At 41.7% G+C, this 19,002-nt stretch overlaps 1 protein-coding gene across 5 annotated transcripts in view; it reads right to left on the bottom strand.

Moving 5' to 3' along the window:
* Positions 1–1,960: 1,960 nt before the first annotated feature.
* Positions 1,961–19,002, bottom strand: part of MAPRE2 (microtubule associated protein RP/EB family member 2) — a 103,092-nt gene continuing 86,050 nt past the window's right edge. For all 5 annotated transcript variants that reach the window (XM_082308060.1, XM_082308057.1, XM_082308059.1 and 2 more), the window contains 3 exons: positions 15,339–15,478; positions 10,655–10,813; positions 1,961–4,861 (listed from right to left, as the gene is read on the bottom strand). In XM_082308060.1, the coding sequence (XP_082164186.1) occupies positions 4,790–4,861; positions 10,655–10,813; positions 15,339–15,478 (371 nt within the window). In that variant the 3' untranslated portion in view covers positions 1,961–4,789. The remainder of the gene's footprint in view (positions 4,862–10,654; positions 10,814–15,338; positions 15,479–19,002) is intronic.

The following is a 19,002-nucleotide window of genomic DNA, read 5'->3' on the forward strand; positions in this document are numbered from 1 at the left end:
GGAAGAGGAGCTCCTGCGCCCTCCGGCACTGCTGCACTCCAGCTCCGGGGCTGCAGCTGGAGCAAGGAGAGGTCTTCCAGCCTTCCTCCCCGCTGGTGGGGCAGCCGTGCCCCTGCCCTGCGCGATGCCCAGGGAGCGAGCGTGGGGTCTCCTGAGGCACTCCCCACCTGCCCAAGGACTGTCTTGCTTAGAGTGAGGCCGACGGCTCTTTATTTAATGAGGGATGCTAAAAAAGGCAGTTCTGACTGCGTTTGAAGGGGAACGATGAGTTTGATGTAGGCATGCACCCAGCAATCTCGCTGTTCGATGAAGTTAAATATTACATCTGATACCAGGTACACTGCCACAAAAGTCTCAACTATTTCAACAGTTTATATTTAACCCGTCCATCAAAAGTATCTGGAGGAAGTCCTGACACACACACACACACAAAAATAAACAAAACAAAAATACCTCTGGATTGAATGTGGTCGTACTGGAGGAACTCTATGAACAGGCTTCACTTTTCCCTCTGTCTTGCACTTATTTATGAAACAGTTGGAAATAAGGGTCACAGAAGCAGCACAATTGGATGCACTGTAAGGGAGTATTTGGAAATATTTCATTAAATGAAATTATAAAACTTGAACTGCCACAGCCTGCCTGCACTTGTACCTTTCTAAAGAGAAATACAGTATCACTTTTAAAGGAAATTAAGCTCCGGACAGCTTTTTCACATTTGGTATGAAGACATGGCAAATAACTTTCTTTTTTCCTTTTTAAAGCAACTTGTCACTACAATCTCTATAAAGACAAGTATAAAAACAGATCATGTATTGCACAGTGTATATATTGAATTGTTAGCCATCTTAGATGGTACCTGGTTCAACGAATGGGAATAAAAATGCTTTTTTTATAGGGTGGTATGATCACAGATTTATTTTGCAAAGTCAGATAATGGTAGGAAGATGGCCTAACAGTCTTAACAATATTTTTTGGTCACAACATTGTGGCAGAAAGTTTTCAACTATTTGAACTGGAAAATATATTACTTCTTTTTTATGCTGTTGAGCATTTGCACTAGCCCAAAGACATGCCTCCCCCCTGGCCTTATGAAATCCAACTAACCTGGCGCTGCTCTCCCAGGTTTGAGCACCCAGGCTGGAAATGGGCTCCTCTGGCCCTGGCTTCATCCTCCCCCCTCTACCAGAAACCTTCCCTAAGTGGGGCTGGGCAGTGGCTCAGCCCCAGCCCCAGGGATACCCGAAGGCAGTGGGAGGGCTCGGGTTGACCTCTTGGTGGTGGGACACAACCAGGTAGCTTGAACCCCTGGCAGAAAGAGGTCCTGGCTCAAATCCCTGGAGATTTAGCAGCAACTACTGCAGCAACATGGCTCATGCTGCAAAAGATCAGAACTGTGTGAATTACAATGAAATTTCCCCCTTTTCTTCAAAAAAACCAAATATTTTAAAAGCCACCTACATTTTAGATTAGGTACTGCACTGAAGATTCATCCCTGAATACTTGGCCATTGCAAGAAAAGTCCACTGGGAGCTTCAGTGCCCTTGCTAAAGTACTCTCTTCACCTCCCGGCTGCTGCGAGTTTTGCTTTTGCTGTATCAAAACTGAGATACAGCACGAGATTTAGTACTCTGAAATAAGAAAGCTTTTACCATAAAGAAGAGTGTTCCGTTTACATGCACGCGGTCACAAGCATTTTCTTTTTTGATTTGTAGAAGGGGATAGAGTTGCTGAGCTCTTGGGGAAACAGATACTACCTACACACACACGGAACAGGTGAACTTTTTTTTTTTTAAAGCAGCTGCCTTTTCCTTCCTGCTCCCACATGCAGTCTCTAATGGAACAAAAATATGTAGTTAAACCAGAAAAGTATTATTTTAGAATGTTTCGAATAGTCTCTAGAGCTAGACAGATTTTAACATATATTTTTTTATTAAATATGTAAAAAGATAAACGCAAGTCAAGTTATTCACATATTCAGACAAAAATCTACTCTACCATGCGACAATTTGTGGATAATGTAAAATGACTGATACATCTGAATAAGACTTTTTGTATCTATTATGCCATTACTTATCGTTTTATAATTAACAATACATATGTTTACATTCCTTTCAGTTTACATTTAATATATAACCAAAGCTTTATGGTGTGCTATTTAGTAAAGGTAATTACAAATGCATATTAAAACCATAACGGAATAATGGGTTACTCACAGGGGGTGGGGGAGAAGGACAACTCTTTCCCCTTTCAGAGCATCGCTCTCCCCTCTGCACAGCCAAATCCCTAAGTGCCCACGAGGTACTTTACTGCCCCGGCTCCCTACTGCGGTCGCTTCCCCCTTGACACAAGCAGTGAGAGGGCTATGGTGTTCAGACCAGAAATAGGAGATAAGGAATTTTCAGGAAATGAAGTTCAGCTTTTTTTTTTTTTTTTTTAAATGTGCTTCAAAGAGAGAAAAGTAGAGAGGCACAACAGCCTGGCTATGAACCCTCCAGGGAGCTCAGCAACCCAACCATTTGCACCTTTAGAAAACCATTTTCTCTTGAAGTGCTCTCCATGCGCCTGCTCGGGTATTAGCAGAAGGATGAACCGCAGGAAGCAGAGACTGGCGCTGCTGAAATTAAGTTTATAGCCTGATCCCAAACTCCTTGCCCCATCAGAAATCCCATACAGGTCAAAGGACATTCTGGAGACTGGAAAAAAATTAGTAACTGCTCTTCGGTTCAACAGTATTATGAAGAACTACCGTTTATTACAATGACAATTGTAATAAGTACATATGTTCTAATAAACACAAATACAACGAAAATGACAATTCCCCCATTTGTGGTGATTCTTGGAAATACTTATTTTGGAATATACATATTTTTATAAACCAGACCTTATTTGTAACCAATTGGAAGGAGAAAGGAAAGCGCTGGCCTGCAGGCTGCAGTACTTGCACTTCATCACTGGGTAGGATGCGAGGTCAATGCTGGAGGCAAGGCTGGGAAACCGCCAGCCCGCAGGGTCCAGAAACTCTTCTGCTGAGCAGAGGGAGCGATCAGGAAACTGGAAATACCTGTTCCAATGCTTAACAGCATTTTATATATTGTCTGTGACGCAACACAACAGCGGGGATCTCACATTTAACTAAGAGCCACTTAGCTGCAAAAGATCGATTAGGAACAGAAAACTGCGTGTGTATACGTGTGTGCGCTGGGAGTTAATTGAAAACCTTTCTATGGAAGCATAAGCTGGGAACTTATGCTTTAGGAGCACGTAAAGGGCTAAGATGATTTAGCTGTTCAATAGGCTTCGGAGTTTTTCAGTGATTGCCGATGGGGATGGGACTTCCCTGTACCTGCTGAATCAGCATAACAATCCAGAATTAAGAAAATCAAGTGAGAGACCAGGAACGCCAAGCATTAAATATTCAGAGAGACTACAATGCGCAGTTTTATGAGAAAAATAAGGAATTCTTTATACACTTCAAGATACCTCTGTTTATAAAATACCACCATTTAGAACAGGGCGATGGGACCGCACTGGAAGGGAACGCTCTCACTGCAGACATCTCCAGGGCAGGCGTGGTTCTGCACCGTGCCAGCCTCGCCGGAGGAAGGTCAGCCAAGCGCAGAACCGGCTCTGCACCCCTCGGTCGGCTGGTCCCCCTCCGTGCGCTCTGTCTCCAGCAGGGCTCCTCGCTGCCTCTCCGCGCTTCGCAAGCGGCCTCAACACCTGCGAGGTGTCCACCACCCACTTAAAGGGAGTTCGGGGGGGTTCAGGGCTAGTGCTGTTGCTGTTTTTTCCCCATGCCTTGCACTAGCGAGGAAATTTTCTGCCTTCCATACTTGTATTGGCTGGGGCAGCAGAGGGGGGAAGGATAGCGAAAAGAAATGGCTGGCCTACTTTGTCCTCTTCTGAGGGGTGGGAAGCCAAGTATGACGGCAGAGATCGTGTCCTGCAGCTACACTTCTGTCAAGGAGATTTCTCTCCTCCATTAGCACTGAGCTCTGCAGAGGCAGATTCCTCAGGAAGGAAGAAAAGCTGGGAAATGTCTATTGACTAGCCAAGAAACTGGGAGGGTTTTCAAAAAACTTAAGTGGATGTCTGTTCCTCCAGAAATAAGCCAAAAAACATACCATGCAGCTTTCTAACAAGCTTTCTAACACAGGGGTTTAAATCTCTCCTAGTGAAACAGATGCACTGCCTTCCATTTTGTGAAGACAGGAAAGGAATAAATGTGAGCAACACAAGCATTTTCCTCCACATCACACCTCACCGTTATGGCTTGAGTATGACTTCCACTGTATCCCTTTATTCCAATTGTTCGACCAAATTTATGCCCCAAGGCAGATGTACTAGAAAACGCGAAAGCACCACAAAGTGAGAGACACAGCTAGTGGTACGGTACTTCTTGCCACACAAAATGCCAATATAAATATGTTAGAACAAGTTACAAGTGTATCATACTTAAGACGAAAAAGAAAAAAAATAAATATATATTTTTTTTTTTTAAAGAGCAGAACAAATCTCAAGCAGCCAAGTGGTGAAGTTGCAGTGATGTACAGTAGGTGATGTAGCCCTACAACCTCTCGGGAAGATACACTGAAAGAAGACGTCTGCAAATGCATCTTGGCAAAGTATGGGTACAGAATGCAGTGGTTGGCTGGCACTCACTATGGTACATAAATGTTAATGGCAGACTGGGAGTGAACTGATTTCAAGTTTGAGGCCACACATGTTCCGTTCTCCAGAAGAAAGTTCTCACACAAAATGAAAATTGTCAGAGACGCTGGGTGAGTCAGTACTCCTCCTGCTGCTGGGGCTGTTCATGGACTTGCTCTTCACCTTCATGCTCTTCTGTGTGGCTCTCCTGCAGGGAGAAAAAGATCCCAAAACATTCTTCAGCAGAAAGCATTTCTTGTGTAATCTTGCCGCCCCGCAGTGCTCGCCATAGCCTAAAGCTTAACTTCTGATTTTCAAGCACATAAGTACAAAATGAGCTGTAATCTGAGAAAAGTAGCAACTTGTAATAGTACAATAAAATGTATTTGCTTTGCTTTTAATCAATGCATATGCAGTACTGACACTTCTCCAGAAAAAGTTTTTAACCGAGTATTAACTGTTCTGGTAAGTGAACATTTTGAATAGCTGGACAGTGAGATGCTCAACAGTTAGACGCTGTATCATAGCATCCTGATGTTCTCCCCCATTTTCCGTTTGTCCAAGGATTTCTGAACCTGTCTGCTACAGTTTTCACACAATCTCCACTCTAGGTTTAGATCACTAAACGGTCAAGACACTTTTGCTATCACCTGCTCTAAAAATTAAACTCAGCCTCCTTTTTGAGGTCGGATATACTACTTTCCCAAAATGATATACTGATGCTAGACCAGAGTTCAAAGGTTACCAAAACAGTGATTTTTAGCGGTATCCAGAAAATAAAACCACACTTGCAAACACATTTTCTTTGGAAAAAAAAAAAAAAAAGAGCCCAGTATTCACTGATTTACAGAGCTACTGTTAAAAGCACTAATTGCTAATAAACACTTCCCTTTTGCAAACAGTTACGATGCACAGTATTTTCCAGAGCTGCCTCTCTGAATATACATTGCTGTTGTGAGAAGAATCCCTGAGAGAAAGGAAGGCTGGATCCTCACTGCCGGTGATACCAGTTTTAAACGATTTCCAATTTCGAGACAACAGATCTGGTATCTTGAGTTGGCCTGGATATATCAGAGCTCAAGAAGTCTGGCTGAGTCTTAGGGCATTACTTCTGTATTCCCATTAAGTGCAGCTGCATGTACAGCTTTTCTCTCAAGTGGCTTCCATCTTTCCAGAGCACAGTTCACTGAAAAGATCCCACACATCTCCTCTCTGCCCTGCATTAGTAGCGCTCCGCTGTAGGCAGCTCCAAAGGAAAACACTTTTCCAAGAGACTGAGCTGCCATCCGCAACGCAGCATCCCTGATGCGGAACCTCTGCAGAACTCACCTGCCTCCTGGCAATTTTTGTTAGAAGCGAGTGGCTTGAACAACAAACTTTAATAAATCGATACTGCTAACTTTTCAAATTTGAGGCAAAAATTAAAAGAAAAGGGAGGCCATAATTTGAGTTTTCCCAGAATAGTTCAGAGCAGCTTATGCAATAAGAAAATATTTCCCTTCTGGCAATAAAATATTCGTATTTCTAAAGGGCAGGAACAGGAGAATAAGGTTCCTAACATTTGCTGATACAATGGAAACATTCAGCTGTTTACCACCTACAGAAACAGCCCAATTCCAATCAAAAGCAAGCTTTCTATCACTTGGGTGCTATTTTCAGGTAGAAGCCACACGTCAGTCAGAACAACTGCAGCTTAGCGCCTTATGGCCCCTTGCGGGGAACGATGCCCTTATTACATACCGTAGGTACAGCATGTCAAAACAGCTTTTTGCGTAGTATCTAAAAATCACAAATTCTGTGATGGCCTGCGAGGGTGCAAGACTTGCAGGGAACAGGAGTTTCACAGAGAGAAGCTGACAGCTGTGAGAACGTGACCCTGCCTTATGGGGTGAGAGAACTGAAGCTTGTTTAGCTGCTGTGAGCTATGTTCCCTTAACCCCATCTATCCTAACCCTCCTTACGTGTTGGGGTGACCTGCTCTGGAATGCACCTGTTCCATAGGCTCTATGTATGCAGAGTTTATCAGACACCCCTATTAGAAAGCCTACTCATGCAGATTTTATAGGTCACGTACATGCTATTCATTCATGCATATAACAGGAAAAGGCTCTAACCACAAGGAGTGGCTTGGGAACCTGCTCTGCAGCTCTGAAGAGTGGTGGCTCGTCTCTTGCTAGGCTTACCTTTGATGGAAATGGTAAATCTTATGTGACTACCTCAGAAGTTGTTCTGAGTCTTGGACACGTGCTTCTCAGTATGTACAGCTTGTATAAATACATGAAATGGGAAGGGCAAGAGCCACTATGCCCAGTTACCTTGGGACTGTGGAATCTCCTTGAACAGCATCCCCTAATAAGGAAAGCAGTGGAGGATCTATTTAGAGCATTTCTTCCTGGCTTGGATCACACAGCCATGGTCATCTCTCTCTCCCACAATGAGAGATGCTCTCTTTTGACCTTTCAAGCCATCTGCCTCAAACTATTCAGGTGTGCCTGTAGACTGACTTTATGAAAACCAGCTGCTGGGGACGTGGGTGCCTCTTCGAAAAGCAGCAGCAGATGTAGTAGCTGCTAGAGCAGAAAGATACAAAACCAACTGCATTTTGAGCAGTTGCTTTGGAAACTTGAGCTGAGCAACCGATAGATCAAATGGCAGCAATCCACCCAACTTCAGCATGAACTGAACCAGAATAGCCAAAGCACAAGCTTTCCTCCATTTTTGCTTTATGGGAAGACCTACATGGCTCTGGGTTTCATAACTAGACACACGGCCTCTTCTGGTTCAACAGTCTGAAGCTCTCCTACTGGAAGCCCGTATGACCAAATACTTTATATCCTATCCAAGTTCTCAATGCTGTCTAGAGCAGTGACAGCATGAGTGCTAGGGGCCGCTTCTCCCACCACCCACATGTATCCTTAACACTGTTCTCCGTCAACTTTGATGCTTTTGATGAAGAAGTAGCATTCCAAATGAGTGATTTGTCATTAAAAATTACAAAGGATTACAGACTGATCAACCAAACGTTAAATGACAATAGCAGATACAACATCCTTCTTGCATAAGCAGAGACATAATGATGAGGTTTAAAACAGAATCGTAACAGGGAAAAGGGAGCCTCTAAAAACAAGGAACCCAAATGGATTGGTATTTGTGCTGTAAGACTCAAAACCTCACCAAAATCAAGACCAAAAAATAATTACAATAAAAAAAAGTCTTAAAAATTTAGCCTTTATTGAATTAAACAGAACAGAAGCTTATGAAGTGATATGGTTGAAACTACACTGTGACTTGGAATTCTGAAAAAATAATTAACAGCCCCCCATGACATGAACTTGATAAAAACCTCTTCAATGCAATACTACAATAATCAGACCTCTGAAGAATGCTTTTCACAGGGACTAAACTCTATACTTGCATTCTGAATCACAGAATTCACCTGACGGCCTACAATGCTCATGGGGGACCTACGAGCTACTGGGAGATGTGACCACCTAAAGTGGTGTCCAGGTTTTTTTTCTTGGGTGTTTTTTGTTGTTGTTGGTTTTTTTGTTTGTTTGTTTGTTTGTTTGTTTTTTAGGACAATTAAATTAAGCATAACAGAAAATTAAGTATAAAGGTAGACTTGTCCCTTCTGAATAAGACTGGTTGGTATGAAAAGTAGGGCATGATCTCTATGCCACATTGAATACAGTAGATGCCTGTCAACTTACAGCTGGGAAGGAAGAGTTCGAGATTTCTATCAAACAGTTATTGGAAGTATGAACTGAAAACAAATGTAAGTTAGTCACAATATTCAAGCACAAGGCTTTGGTCAGAGATCACTTGCGCAGTATATGCATTACCGCGCATCCTCTTCCTGAAGAAAGGCCTCAAGGCCACGGTATCATTTATAAATGTCACAAATCCTGAAAATTAATGTAATCCCCTTTTTCCTCTTTGCCTCTGTATACTTGAGACACTCTGAAACAGAGATTAAAAAAAAAAAAAATCTAAGCTGGATTTATGATGAACTCGTTAGCAAGAAACAAGGAATGCTGGAGTTGCCTGTGGTTTGGGAACTGGGGCTATTTCCCATCTGGGGTTTGGGAAAGTCCAACTGCTGTTACCAAGGGATTAACCTGCAAAATGCTGCGAGATACAGAATTTAACTTGGGACAAATTAATTACAGAGACAGAAAAAACAGAATTGAAGGGCAAAGCAGGGCAATGAGACAGTAAAGTCCAAAACCAAAAAGTAGGCAAGATCTGCATCAGTAAGGGAACCACAGTCTTTGGTTTAGTGCTAATGCACTGGGGTCTTTCCTCAGCAAATTACAGTCCATCTGCTAAGCTGAGGAGGAAATGCACCCTGGAAGATGAGGAGATGAAGTCTTCCACTAAAAGGTACAAAAAAATTGTATGGGGAACGGCCTCTGTATGCTCCTCTGAGGGAGCAGCGCTCTCCTGCTGAAGTGACATACCCGGCCTCCAACTGCAAACCCAGTTTAAAGGCATGGTCATTGTATGTAGAGTTCATGCGCAGGCATGGATGATGCTTTCAACAGAGAAAGGTTTGGATGGAGGAAGCAGATAAAACACTGGGATGCGGGCTGAAGTAGAACATTTTGTAATGTGTTCTGCTAGTAAGGAAAACTGCAGGAAGAAAAGCAACAAATGCATTCCTTGGCGGGGAATCACTTGCTATTTAAGCCAACAGACAGACAGATGTGGTAGGGGTATGGGGAGAAGAGGGATTTTTCTGGCTTTGCTTTATAAATAAATCACTGTTCTCGAATCCAGAAGACATTTTCTCTGACCACTACATGTACGTAATTCTTTTAGCCTGTTATCACGTGCCTGGCAAATTTGTCTTATTGTTTATTCCTGTGAAATCATTGTTTCCTCCTCCTTTTCCTCTTTAGCACTCTCCCCACACCGTTGAACAAATCCTCTTTCCTCTGTCACTTCTCATCTGAGCAGTGGCCCTTGTCAGCAGCAAGCTCGTGTCCCTCTCGCACCTAACTTTCATTTATGCTCTACTAGTCTTTTTTAGAAAAGCATGTGAGTTACTAGTTGCTTCGGCACTATTTTTGATAAAAAAGCTGCTGCAACAGCTTTCTGGGAACAGCTATAAGACAGCCGACAGTACCACAGTGCTGCCAACAGATTAAGTTGATGCTTATACACTCCGCAGCCAAAGCCATCATCTACTGGAGACTGAAGGGTCAATCGTCAGTACAGTGCATACAGGGATTTCGTTAACATGAATGGGAGTAGTTCAGCTAAATCTCCACTGAATCATTATCCCTGAATATATCTGAGGAATTTAACCAGCACCCTTTGCAGCTTCTTGCTTCGTTCAGTGTCTACAGCGCTAAGTCTGAGATGCAATGAGATTCTTGCTTAATCTTGCAGACAATACACTTCTGAAATTTTGGTAATAGAGGATTATTGGGTTTGCACAAGGAAGAATTTTCCCTATAGCAACAGGATAAAAAAAGCTAAAGAGCATTATCTCTGCAGATATAATTATGTATTTGGCAACCTGCACCATACACATTACAACACTGCCACATGGGCTAGAGAAGGTTCACAGCTGTAGACATTGAACAGGACCTCTGTCAGAGTTTCTGGGATTTTCAACACATTAAAGAACACGAGTAAAAGACTTTATGCAGAAAGGCGGAAGACAAAAAAAAAAACAAAACTAAGGCTCAGAACCATATGAAATCAATTTAAAATTGTGACACACACCCTCCCCTTTCAGATCAACTTCAGCAAACCTAGAATACAAAACCTACACCGAAGCAGCGAAAAGCAACCAGCCTCCTGAATCCCTTCCCCAAGCTGAAAAGTCTGTTGTTTGCAAATGCAAACTTCCTTTTTGGGGGAGGAGGCATGGAAATCCTAGCTGCTACAATTCTGCTGACCTAAATATAGGACATGACCCAATACTGTGCTAATAAATTTTTATGAAATTAAGCTGTTTTGTCTAAATAAAAGACATTAAGCTTGAACTTACATGTTCTTCTGAAGCATAAAGGACTTCCATTAGCCGATTGACAAGGTCATTATTCTCTCCCCCGTGTTCTTGGCAGAGAAGTTCAATCTCCCTTAATTTGCCAAAGTAGAAATCCCTTTCCTTCTCCACGCCTTCAAGTGCAAGTTTTAATGAATGTACCTGCATATAAACCAAGATGTGATGCATCAGTTGTGAGAGGCACTACAGACAAAACAACTCAGTCTAAAATTACGCATGCTAAACGCTCTTAAATAAATACTCAATTTTATAGCTTAAAATGAAGTCCCCTTTTTTCCTGAAGTGCTAGATTGAACCTTACACAATAGAGAATAGTAAATCAGGCTCCCCCATTACACCTCTTGGATATGTCTTAACCTTGATCCTTAAAGGTCAATTTTCTCAGTGCTCTTTTATACTGAAACCCGAAGCAGCAGTCCAGGAATCAGGGTTACTTAAGACTTGTTTCCTAACAAAGCTGCCAGAAGTGTCATGTAATGGTAACTACTAAAACTTTCAGCTCAGTACTTGCATTATTTTGCCTGGATAAATGTGTAGTTGTTGGGAAACCTACAATATCTCCTTGCCTAAAAGTACGTAGATCTGGCAGAAAAACTCACAAAGGGAAACGGTCTAGTTAGGAAATTAAAAGGTTCCCTAGTTGCAAATGCGAGTACTGCTGTGTTGGTTTTTTCACCTCTCCTTTTCTGCCTCTCGACTTACCATACTGTTAGACATCTGTGTTTCGGCACTCTGATGCCTTGACCAGCTGCACCATGGACTTTCTGCTCTGATTGATGTGCTGTTTCTATCAACAAATTCTCTCAAACACCAAGTATCTTTCTCTTTGCAACCTTGCTCACAAGAGTCTTCAAGCTATACTGTCAGTCTCAATTTCACCACTAGGACTGCTGCAAATCATTTACGGGCAACATAGCTGTTAATGATTAGGCTTCATATAAATCATGACAGATGTTGCAATATATTTTTATACATACATATATTATATACACACACACACATATATATTTTAAAAAGAACAATTCTGTGGGAGCATAACAGATAAACTACTGTCCAATGGGGTATACACAATCAGGATAACGTGTATAAGTGGCTTTCAAATTCCGAGGACAGCAGTGTAACAACCAACAGAAATAATCACGGATGAAGCTGTCTACAGTAAACACACTGACCCCAATCACATCCAAATTACAGCCAAATTAGCATCCGTATTTTAAGGCCTGCAATTATACAAATGATTTTCTAAATAAAGCATGCTAAATAAATTAAATCGCATCAGACTACATTTCCGTGAATGGATACAATTTAATAGAAAGTTCTGCATTGCCAGTTCTACTGCAAGCTAATTTATTTCCTTCACTAGTAAAAATACCAGCAGAGTTCAAACAATGCTTTGACAGCCTACTAAATCCTATCAGTTCATTTTTCCATAACTGCTGAGCTAGCGATGCCTTTTTCTAACCTTTGATTGCACTCTCAGAGGTGTCAGACAGCAGAACTGACCTGTCACCAGGGCAGGATCTCAGAGCATCTCATTCATGTATTAACCCATTTCTAACCAGCAGCCTGAGTGTGACACCCAAGCCTTCCCATGACAGTTTGAATCAACGGTTGACACAATGACCAGTCACCTTAAAATTAACTATTTATTCATGAAAGTAGGAATAGCAAAATGGAACAAGAGTTTACAATATTGTGGTCTATAAATGAAGACCTCACATTTAAGACGTCTTCTGGATCTGCAGCAGCATATTCCTTGAGAGCAACGCCTGCATCCAGACAGAACAAGAACATAACTGCTTCCAGATCTCTTGCTCTGTGCTTGCTAGAGCTTGGGAAAACAACGAACTTCAGCTGAAACATTGGCAGCTAATAGCTTAGACTGTCTCCCCCTCTGACCTATTTACTATGAAGGCATTCTCCTGTTTTCATTCTATACATTCACTCCGTTTTAAAAAACAGAACCATTAAATGATGCATGTATGCACACAGTTAATTAACTACAGTATACAGTAAACACTTAAAACCAAACCAGCTATGCTTTTCTTCAGTTGCATACCAGCTACTTGTCTGTAACATATTAATTTGCTTTTCTTCAGGTAATTAGCACATCCACATGCTACTTTTTCCTTCTATTTACATGCCAGAAGGCTAATCCTATGTGAGGAACACTGCACATTAACTCCCGTGCTCTGTTTCTGGACCAGAAGTACCCCCCTGCAATCCAGTTAACGGCTGCAAAGGCAACAGTTCCTCCTAACTGGTGTTTTCTCTGACAGTACTTCTTGGTAGTATGAATACTCACAGGACTGCAGAGCCATGTTGGAGATTAAGTACATATTGTAGACAGGCAGCCAAGATGGTGCCGTTAGCAGAAACTATGTGTATACTAGCATACAGTTACCAGTTCCTGGGATCATTCGCCATATGTAAAGGTCCCTTCTCTCCATATGTAATGGTCCCTGGTCTGTATTGTCTCCTCAAGTGCACTCAAACTCTTTGGAAGAGTACTAGCTGGCACAGACCAAAAACACAGCAGGGACCACTTTAGCATTTTAATGCTATGGGTATCAAGTTCCAGCGCACAGTGACATTCCTTGGAAATGTTTAATTTACTAGCACAGACCAAGGCAATAGCTAAGACCATTTTAAGAGAAACTTTAAGATTGCTGGGAGCCGTTAAACTAGCAAATGTTATGGATGGCTTACGATTATTGCAAATAGCTCATTAAGCAACCCTGTGGTAAAATATAGTGTATGGACAGCCCCACTACTAAAATTTTTCCACTACAAATTGCATGGAAGTTCAGATGTTTCCATCTCCCTTAGCTGCTATCCATGAAAGGGCTGAAAAGAAAAAATCTGTTACAACCACATAGGCATTTGATATCCACAGACAGCTTAATCAAGACAGCAAAGGGGTAAAACTGGCTGCTGCCCTCATCTCCCTGGTTGCTGGAGAGCGGTAAAAAATGGGCAATTTGGCTCTTCCAGCATGTTCAGACTGGGCGTCAGAAAAACCTGGCTCAGAGCTGCTTGCAGCATAGGTTTTTTGGCTTGCGTTATATGCCCAGGGTGCACAAGTAACCATTAGTGGGAAATGAAATACCAAACGCTGCCAGCATTAAAAAAAAGCCTTCCAGACCATTCTAGCTAGAAGAGATCTCTTAAAAACTAGCTATTAAAACACCAACTTCCCAAATCCTCAAAATTTCTTCTCCTCTTTGGTGATGGGGGAAATAATCAGTTTTCCCTCAGGGTTATTTGTATATAAAGCTTAAGGTTTTCACACATGGAACGTGCTAGGAATACATTAGCAGCAGATGTGATAGTGACTGCCTATTTTAGTAAAGATCAAATATTTTTATGTTACTCGTATCCCAAACAACTCTTCTTCCTGAAGCAAACACATTCTGACTTCTGAGTACAAATGTCATGGTTTAAGTTGCATTAAGCTGACGTTTGAACTCCACTCTTACATTGATTGAAAAAAAAAAAAAAAGATTCCCTGAAAAATATATACCTCCATTCCTCGTGCAACATTTAAAAACTTTTCTGTTACAGCAACAATCAAAAGCCCATTTGGGAGGCTGGTAGACCCTGTTGTGCTCTGTGCTGCTCAGAATTATACCCTGAATCCGCAGTGTGCCGTGTTTGGGATGTGGCTATCCATTCACCACCCTCAAGTGCATAACAGTAACCAAGAATTTGCAAACAGTGCCCCAACAAACTGAAATCTTTGTTGTTCAGGTCAATGAAAGTCTGAAACTGAAATGCCCTTAATTGTGGAAAATTATACTTGATCCAGAATAACAGCTTCTTCCTGAATGCAGCTGCCAGGGAGCTCAGATTCTAAAATATGAGGTTTTTCCTTTCCATTTTCCTTCATCCCGGACAAATACAGAGATCAGACCTCATTTATAACAGTGGCATTTACACCATTCTGACAGCACAGTCTTGAGCCAGACGCAGATACTTATTCATGTCCAGTGCAGAAACTCTTGCATGCCCAGGAATGACAGAGTGGTGTAACGCTCCATAGCATCAATGAAAATTAAGCCCTTACATTCCTAACATTAAAAGAAATTCTGAAGCTTTAGTAATTATATTGCAGAACATTATTTATAATATAACCAAGTATTCTCACAAAGGTAGATCACATTTTTAAATGAAAAAGGCATATTACCTTCTTAATGCCTTCCTTCCAGAAAGCAGAGTGTAATGAGCTAGTCTTGATTCAGCTGCAAATAGCTAACACTTTGGTATTACAAACGGGCTTGTTTTCTCCACAATGACACATTAAAGTGATTTATTGCAAAGTTGTAATACACTAGAGCAAAGACACTATTGGGATTTTTCCAATCCAAGTGAAATAAAATATACATTTCAACATATAATAAAATTATCGTACTTAAGCAAGACGTACCTGTCATTCCTAAGACCACCTTTTAAAAATACTGGCAAACACCAGTCATCTCTGTCACATGTTACTTTTAACAATAAATCACTTTTTTTTTTTTTTTTTTTTTTTTCTCCCCAGCTGAGCTATTTCAATCTTTTGTCCCTTCATAATTCTGGAGAGCATCATTCAACAGAGGGCAATATTAGATTTCATGCCTGCCTGTGACAATGAATGCATCTAATTTTATGCCTAAAGCAAATTTACCTGTTCACTGAGCTGTATAACTTGAGTTTCCAAATCTTTATCTGATTTGGATGCTGAGCTGCTTGGTGCAGCTTTTTTTGCTGAAGATGGGCGAGAAGGTGTTGATCCTGGTTTAGAAGCTGGACTGGATTTAGCAGCACCTGAAAAATACAATAAATAACTAATAATCAAGATTTATCTCCATGATAAATACATTCCTATTAGCCTGGTACTGAAAAAAAAGTATTTGTTTTACAGCCAGCCATTCTCTCTCTTACTTCAAGGTGACAGTGGAGGAAGTTCCAGTGCTGCTATACCTTGGGAAAGGAAAAAACACATTTCCTAGCAGTTTTACTTTGAGTTTGCTACTGAGAGTGAAGTAACTCTGAAACTAAAATAAATAAACATCAAACTAAGAATATAAAGTTCCCTTAGCTGTCAGCAGCTTCCAGCTTTAAAAAATATGCCGTTAACAGACCACTCCCCCAGCCCAATATTGAGTGTACGTATCTATCTTCAATTTCCCTGGAGAAAAACAGACTTGAAATAAACTCAGCTAAACTGCCTCTGTGCTTTCCTCATTTTCAAATGTAAACCATCCCTGAGACAAGGGCATTGAAATTCAGACAGAGCATGGAGAATTAAATCCATCAGTAAACTCACAGTTGCCATAGTGACCAAGAGATGAGTTTTGATCTGCTTAGGTTTTGCTATTTGTTTGTAATTACTTGCACTGCAAATCTGCCAGAATACAGAGCAACATCTTTACCAGCAAAAATAGCAAGTAACGAGTGCGCACAGGTACTCTTTTTCACAAGGCCTGAGGCACACCAATGCCGAAGCAGAGAAACGTTTGTGTGAAAGGATTTGCAGTGCCTCCATAGGAACGTCACAGCCAGCTCCTCACACCTTGCTCTGCCTCTCCATCTTGCCTCTCCTTGTCGCTGGCTGTTTGATTTAGTCGCGGAGCCCCGGTACATGGGTGCCTGGCTCACGGCCGTCCGCCTTGCCTGGGCTCCCACAGGCACTGGACCCTGCCTCCCAGCCTTTTCCTTATTCCCCTCCGACTAGGAATAAATTTGAGATGCAATGAACATACATCTGGTACAAAAATCCCTTGGGTTAAGATAACAGAACAGAAACCCAGCCATGTCTCAGACCTGTTTGATTTATTACGCAGGCATGTGAATAAGAAGTTGTGCTTTGCAGCATCCATGGTTATCACTGTTTCTTACAAAGAGCAAAATACAGTTGTTCAGACATGCGGATGGGCTCCATGACCACCCTCCACCATCAAATGCTGTCAGCTCTGAAGTCTGGGACACACAGGGTGCAGGAGAAAGCCTGAATCCAGAAAGCTCCCAGCTGAGCTCTGAGCTTGCAGTCCCCACTTCTGGAGGGATTTGCCCCAGCCTTCTCAGCAGCCACCTTCCCCCCCACACCTCGCCAGCTGCTCCTCCCATACGATTACTTGATTTATTGGCACACTACAAATTGTTCTAAGTTGTCATTTCCACAATGAATCCCCAGTGTCAGACAACACTTTATTAAAGCAATTCACTGTAAAACCAATGTTTTACGAAGGCGTTACTAGGAAATTGCAAGGAGGCAGGGAAAGGCAGAAGGGGGAGAGACAACTTGTGGGGCTGCCCACAGGACCAAACCCCGGAGCTCACACGGTCTCACTGACCTGGAACTGTGTACAGCGGTCCCTTGGAGGAGCTGAAAAGTGATGGCAAAGGAGAGCAGCGATGGGTTATTTAATCAGGCTTGCTTAAGCTTTCCTGATTTAGTCACAGGCCTCTCTCTGTAACAAGCATCTCTTCCCACCTCGAAGGATAACTCTGTATTAACTGGGTCATCTAATGCCAACCAACACAAATAAACAACTTGATAATTCAGTTGACTTGTGTAAACATTTCTGTGCAAGATGCCCATCCTCCTTTTCTATGCTCTTTAATATAAGACAGATAAGAAAAAAATACATATATGTTGGGTTGTAGCTTTTTTTTTTTTTTTTTAGAAACTGGTGACTCCAATAGCTTCCATGTCTAACTGCATACACAAACTCACATCCAGCAGATTTCAGATACAGTGCACAGACTCACTAAAGTTGGGAAAATTCAATGTTGTATACATGGCTGAAATTAAACTTCTTTTCACATCATACTTAGATCAGCAAAGAATAAATTATTTGTGGAAAAATATTAAAAATGCCCAAGATCTTTTGCTGTTATTTCTTTCTTTAGGCAATTCCATAAACTTTAGCACCCTGCCTTCATCACTTTCCAGGTTCAGTCCCTGTTTTGACTAACTAAAAATCAGCTGCTTCTGAGCAGTATTGTTAAGATGCTCTCAAAGCCAGGAAAATAATTTTCATTTGGATTAGCAGATAAACAAAAGGAAACTGGTGTCAAAATATGCAAGATAAACACACACATGAAATAATCACTTTTACTATACCATTCTAGTTGGGCCTCAAGTTATTTAATGAATACTTTCATCACATGCAACTGCAACAGTTACCTACACAACACTTAAAATAATATATACGTATACTAAACCAGGGTATCAACATTTATTTCTTATTGTATTCTACACCTGCAAGACAGTTCAGGATATCAACTGAAAATTAAATGCTATAAAACAAGCTATGGACCTTCAGATGTGAAACCTTGGCTGGTCGATGCAGCTCCCCCCTCTACCAACTACACTTCTACTTGAAGGCAGCACTGGACTTTCTCTAGGCAGCAAGCACCTGCACACAAGCACAGGAGAAGCCATTCAGTTTTTCTAGGGCAGCACCCTCCAGCCTCTCAGCTCTTCACCGTTTCCCCTGGGTGGTCACGGTGCAAGACCTAAGCAAGGCGCATTGTGCAGCCACTGCGTATTGCTCCCTTTCATGCTCAACAGCCCTGTGAAGCAAGCTAGTTCTTTGTAGATTGGGGTACTGATCACAGAAAGCCATATCATTAACTACACACCTCTTTTTAACCTGCAGAGAGAGTTAAGGACAGAGCAGGCACAAACATTTAATCCCCAGGCATTCTCTCTAATTTGCAGCTGAGGCGCCCTCCCAGAGCATGCTGAGCAAGCCCACATCCCCACTGTCTGTGGACAGAGAGGGCTAGATAACACCAATACACCGCATTATGTTCTGCCCTCCTTTGAAAACAACAAAGCCTTTTGAATTTCCACAGCACAGTGTTACTAAGCTTTATAAAGTCCAGACAAATCAAAAGAAATGGACTTTTGCTCCACTGCTCGAGATCAGCTCTTAAATGAACATGATATTCCAACTTCAGTAACACAGATAAAAACCAGCTAAATAACCTGAGCATTTCAGATGGTATCAGCAACAGCTGGATAGAACTTAATTGCAACAGAGAATGCCTAGGGATTTCTAATTTAAAATTTCCTGGAGGAAAGAAAAAAAAAAAAAGCTTCACTGCACATTTATTCTGAAACATCAGTTTTAGAATCAGCTCAGAGGTAAGCCTCCCATTTCTAACAGAAGCTTAATTTCATAAAAGAATTAAAGGATGTTGGTTGGTAGAGCAGTGCAAAGTACTTGAGACAGCCAGATATCTAAATAGAGATGAAAGGTCTTGGTAGACTTAATGACTTTGCTATTGAGCACCACAATGGCTTTGCAGTCAATTAGAGCAAGTGTGGAGTAACTCCT

Source organism: Platalea leucorodia (genome assembly GCF_965183815.1).
Source record: "Platalea leucorodia genome assembly, chromosome: 1".
Taxonomy (NCBI): domain Eukaryota; kingdom Metazoa; phylum Chordata; class Aves; order Pelecaniformes; family Threskiornithidae; genus Platalea; species Platalea leucorodia.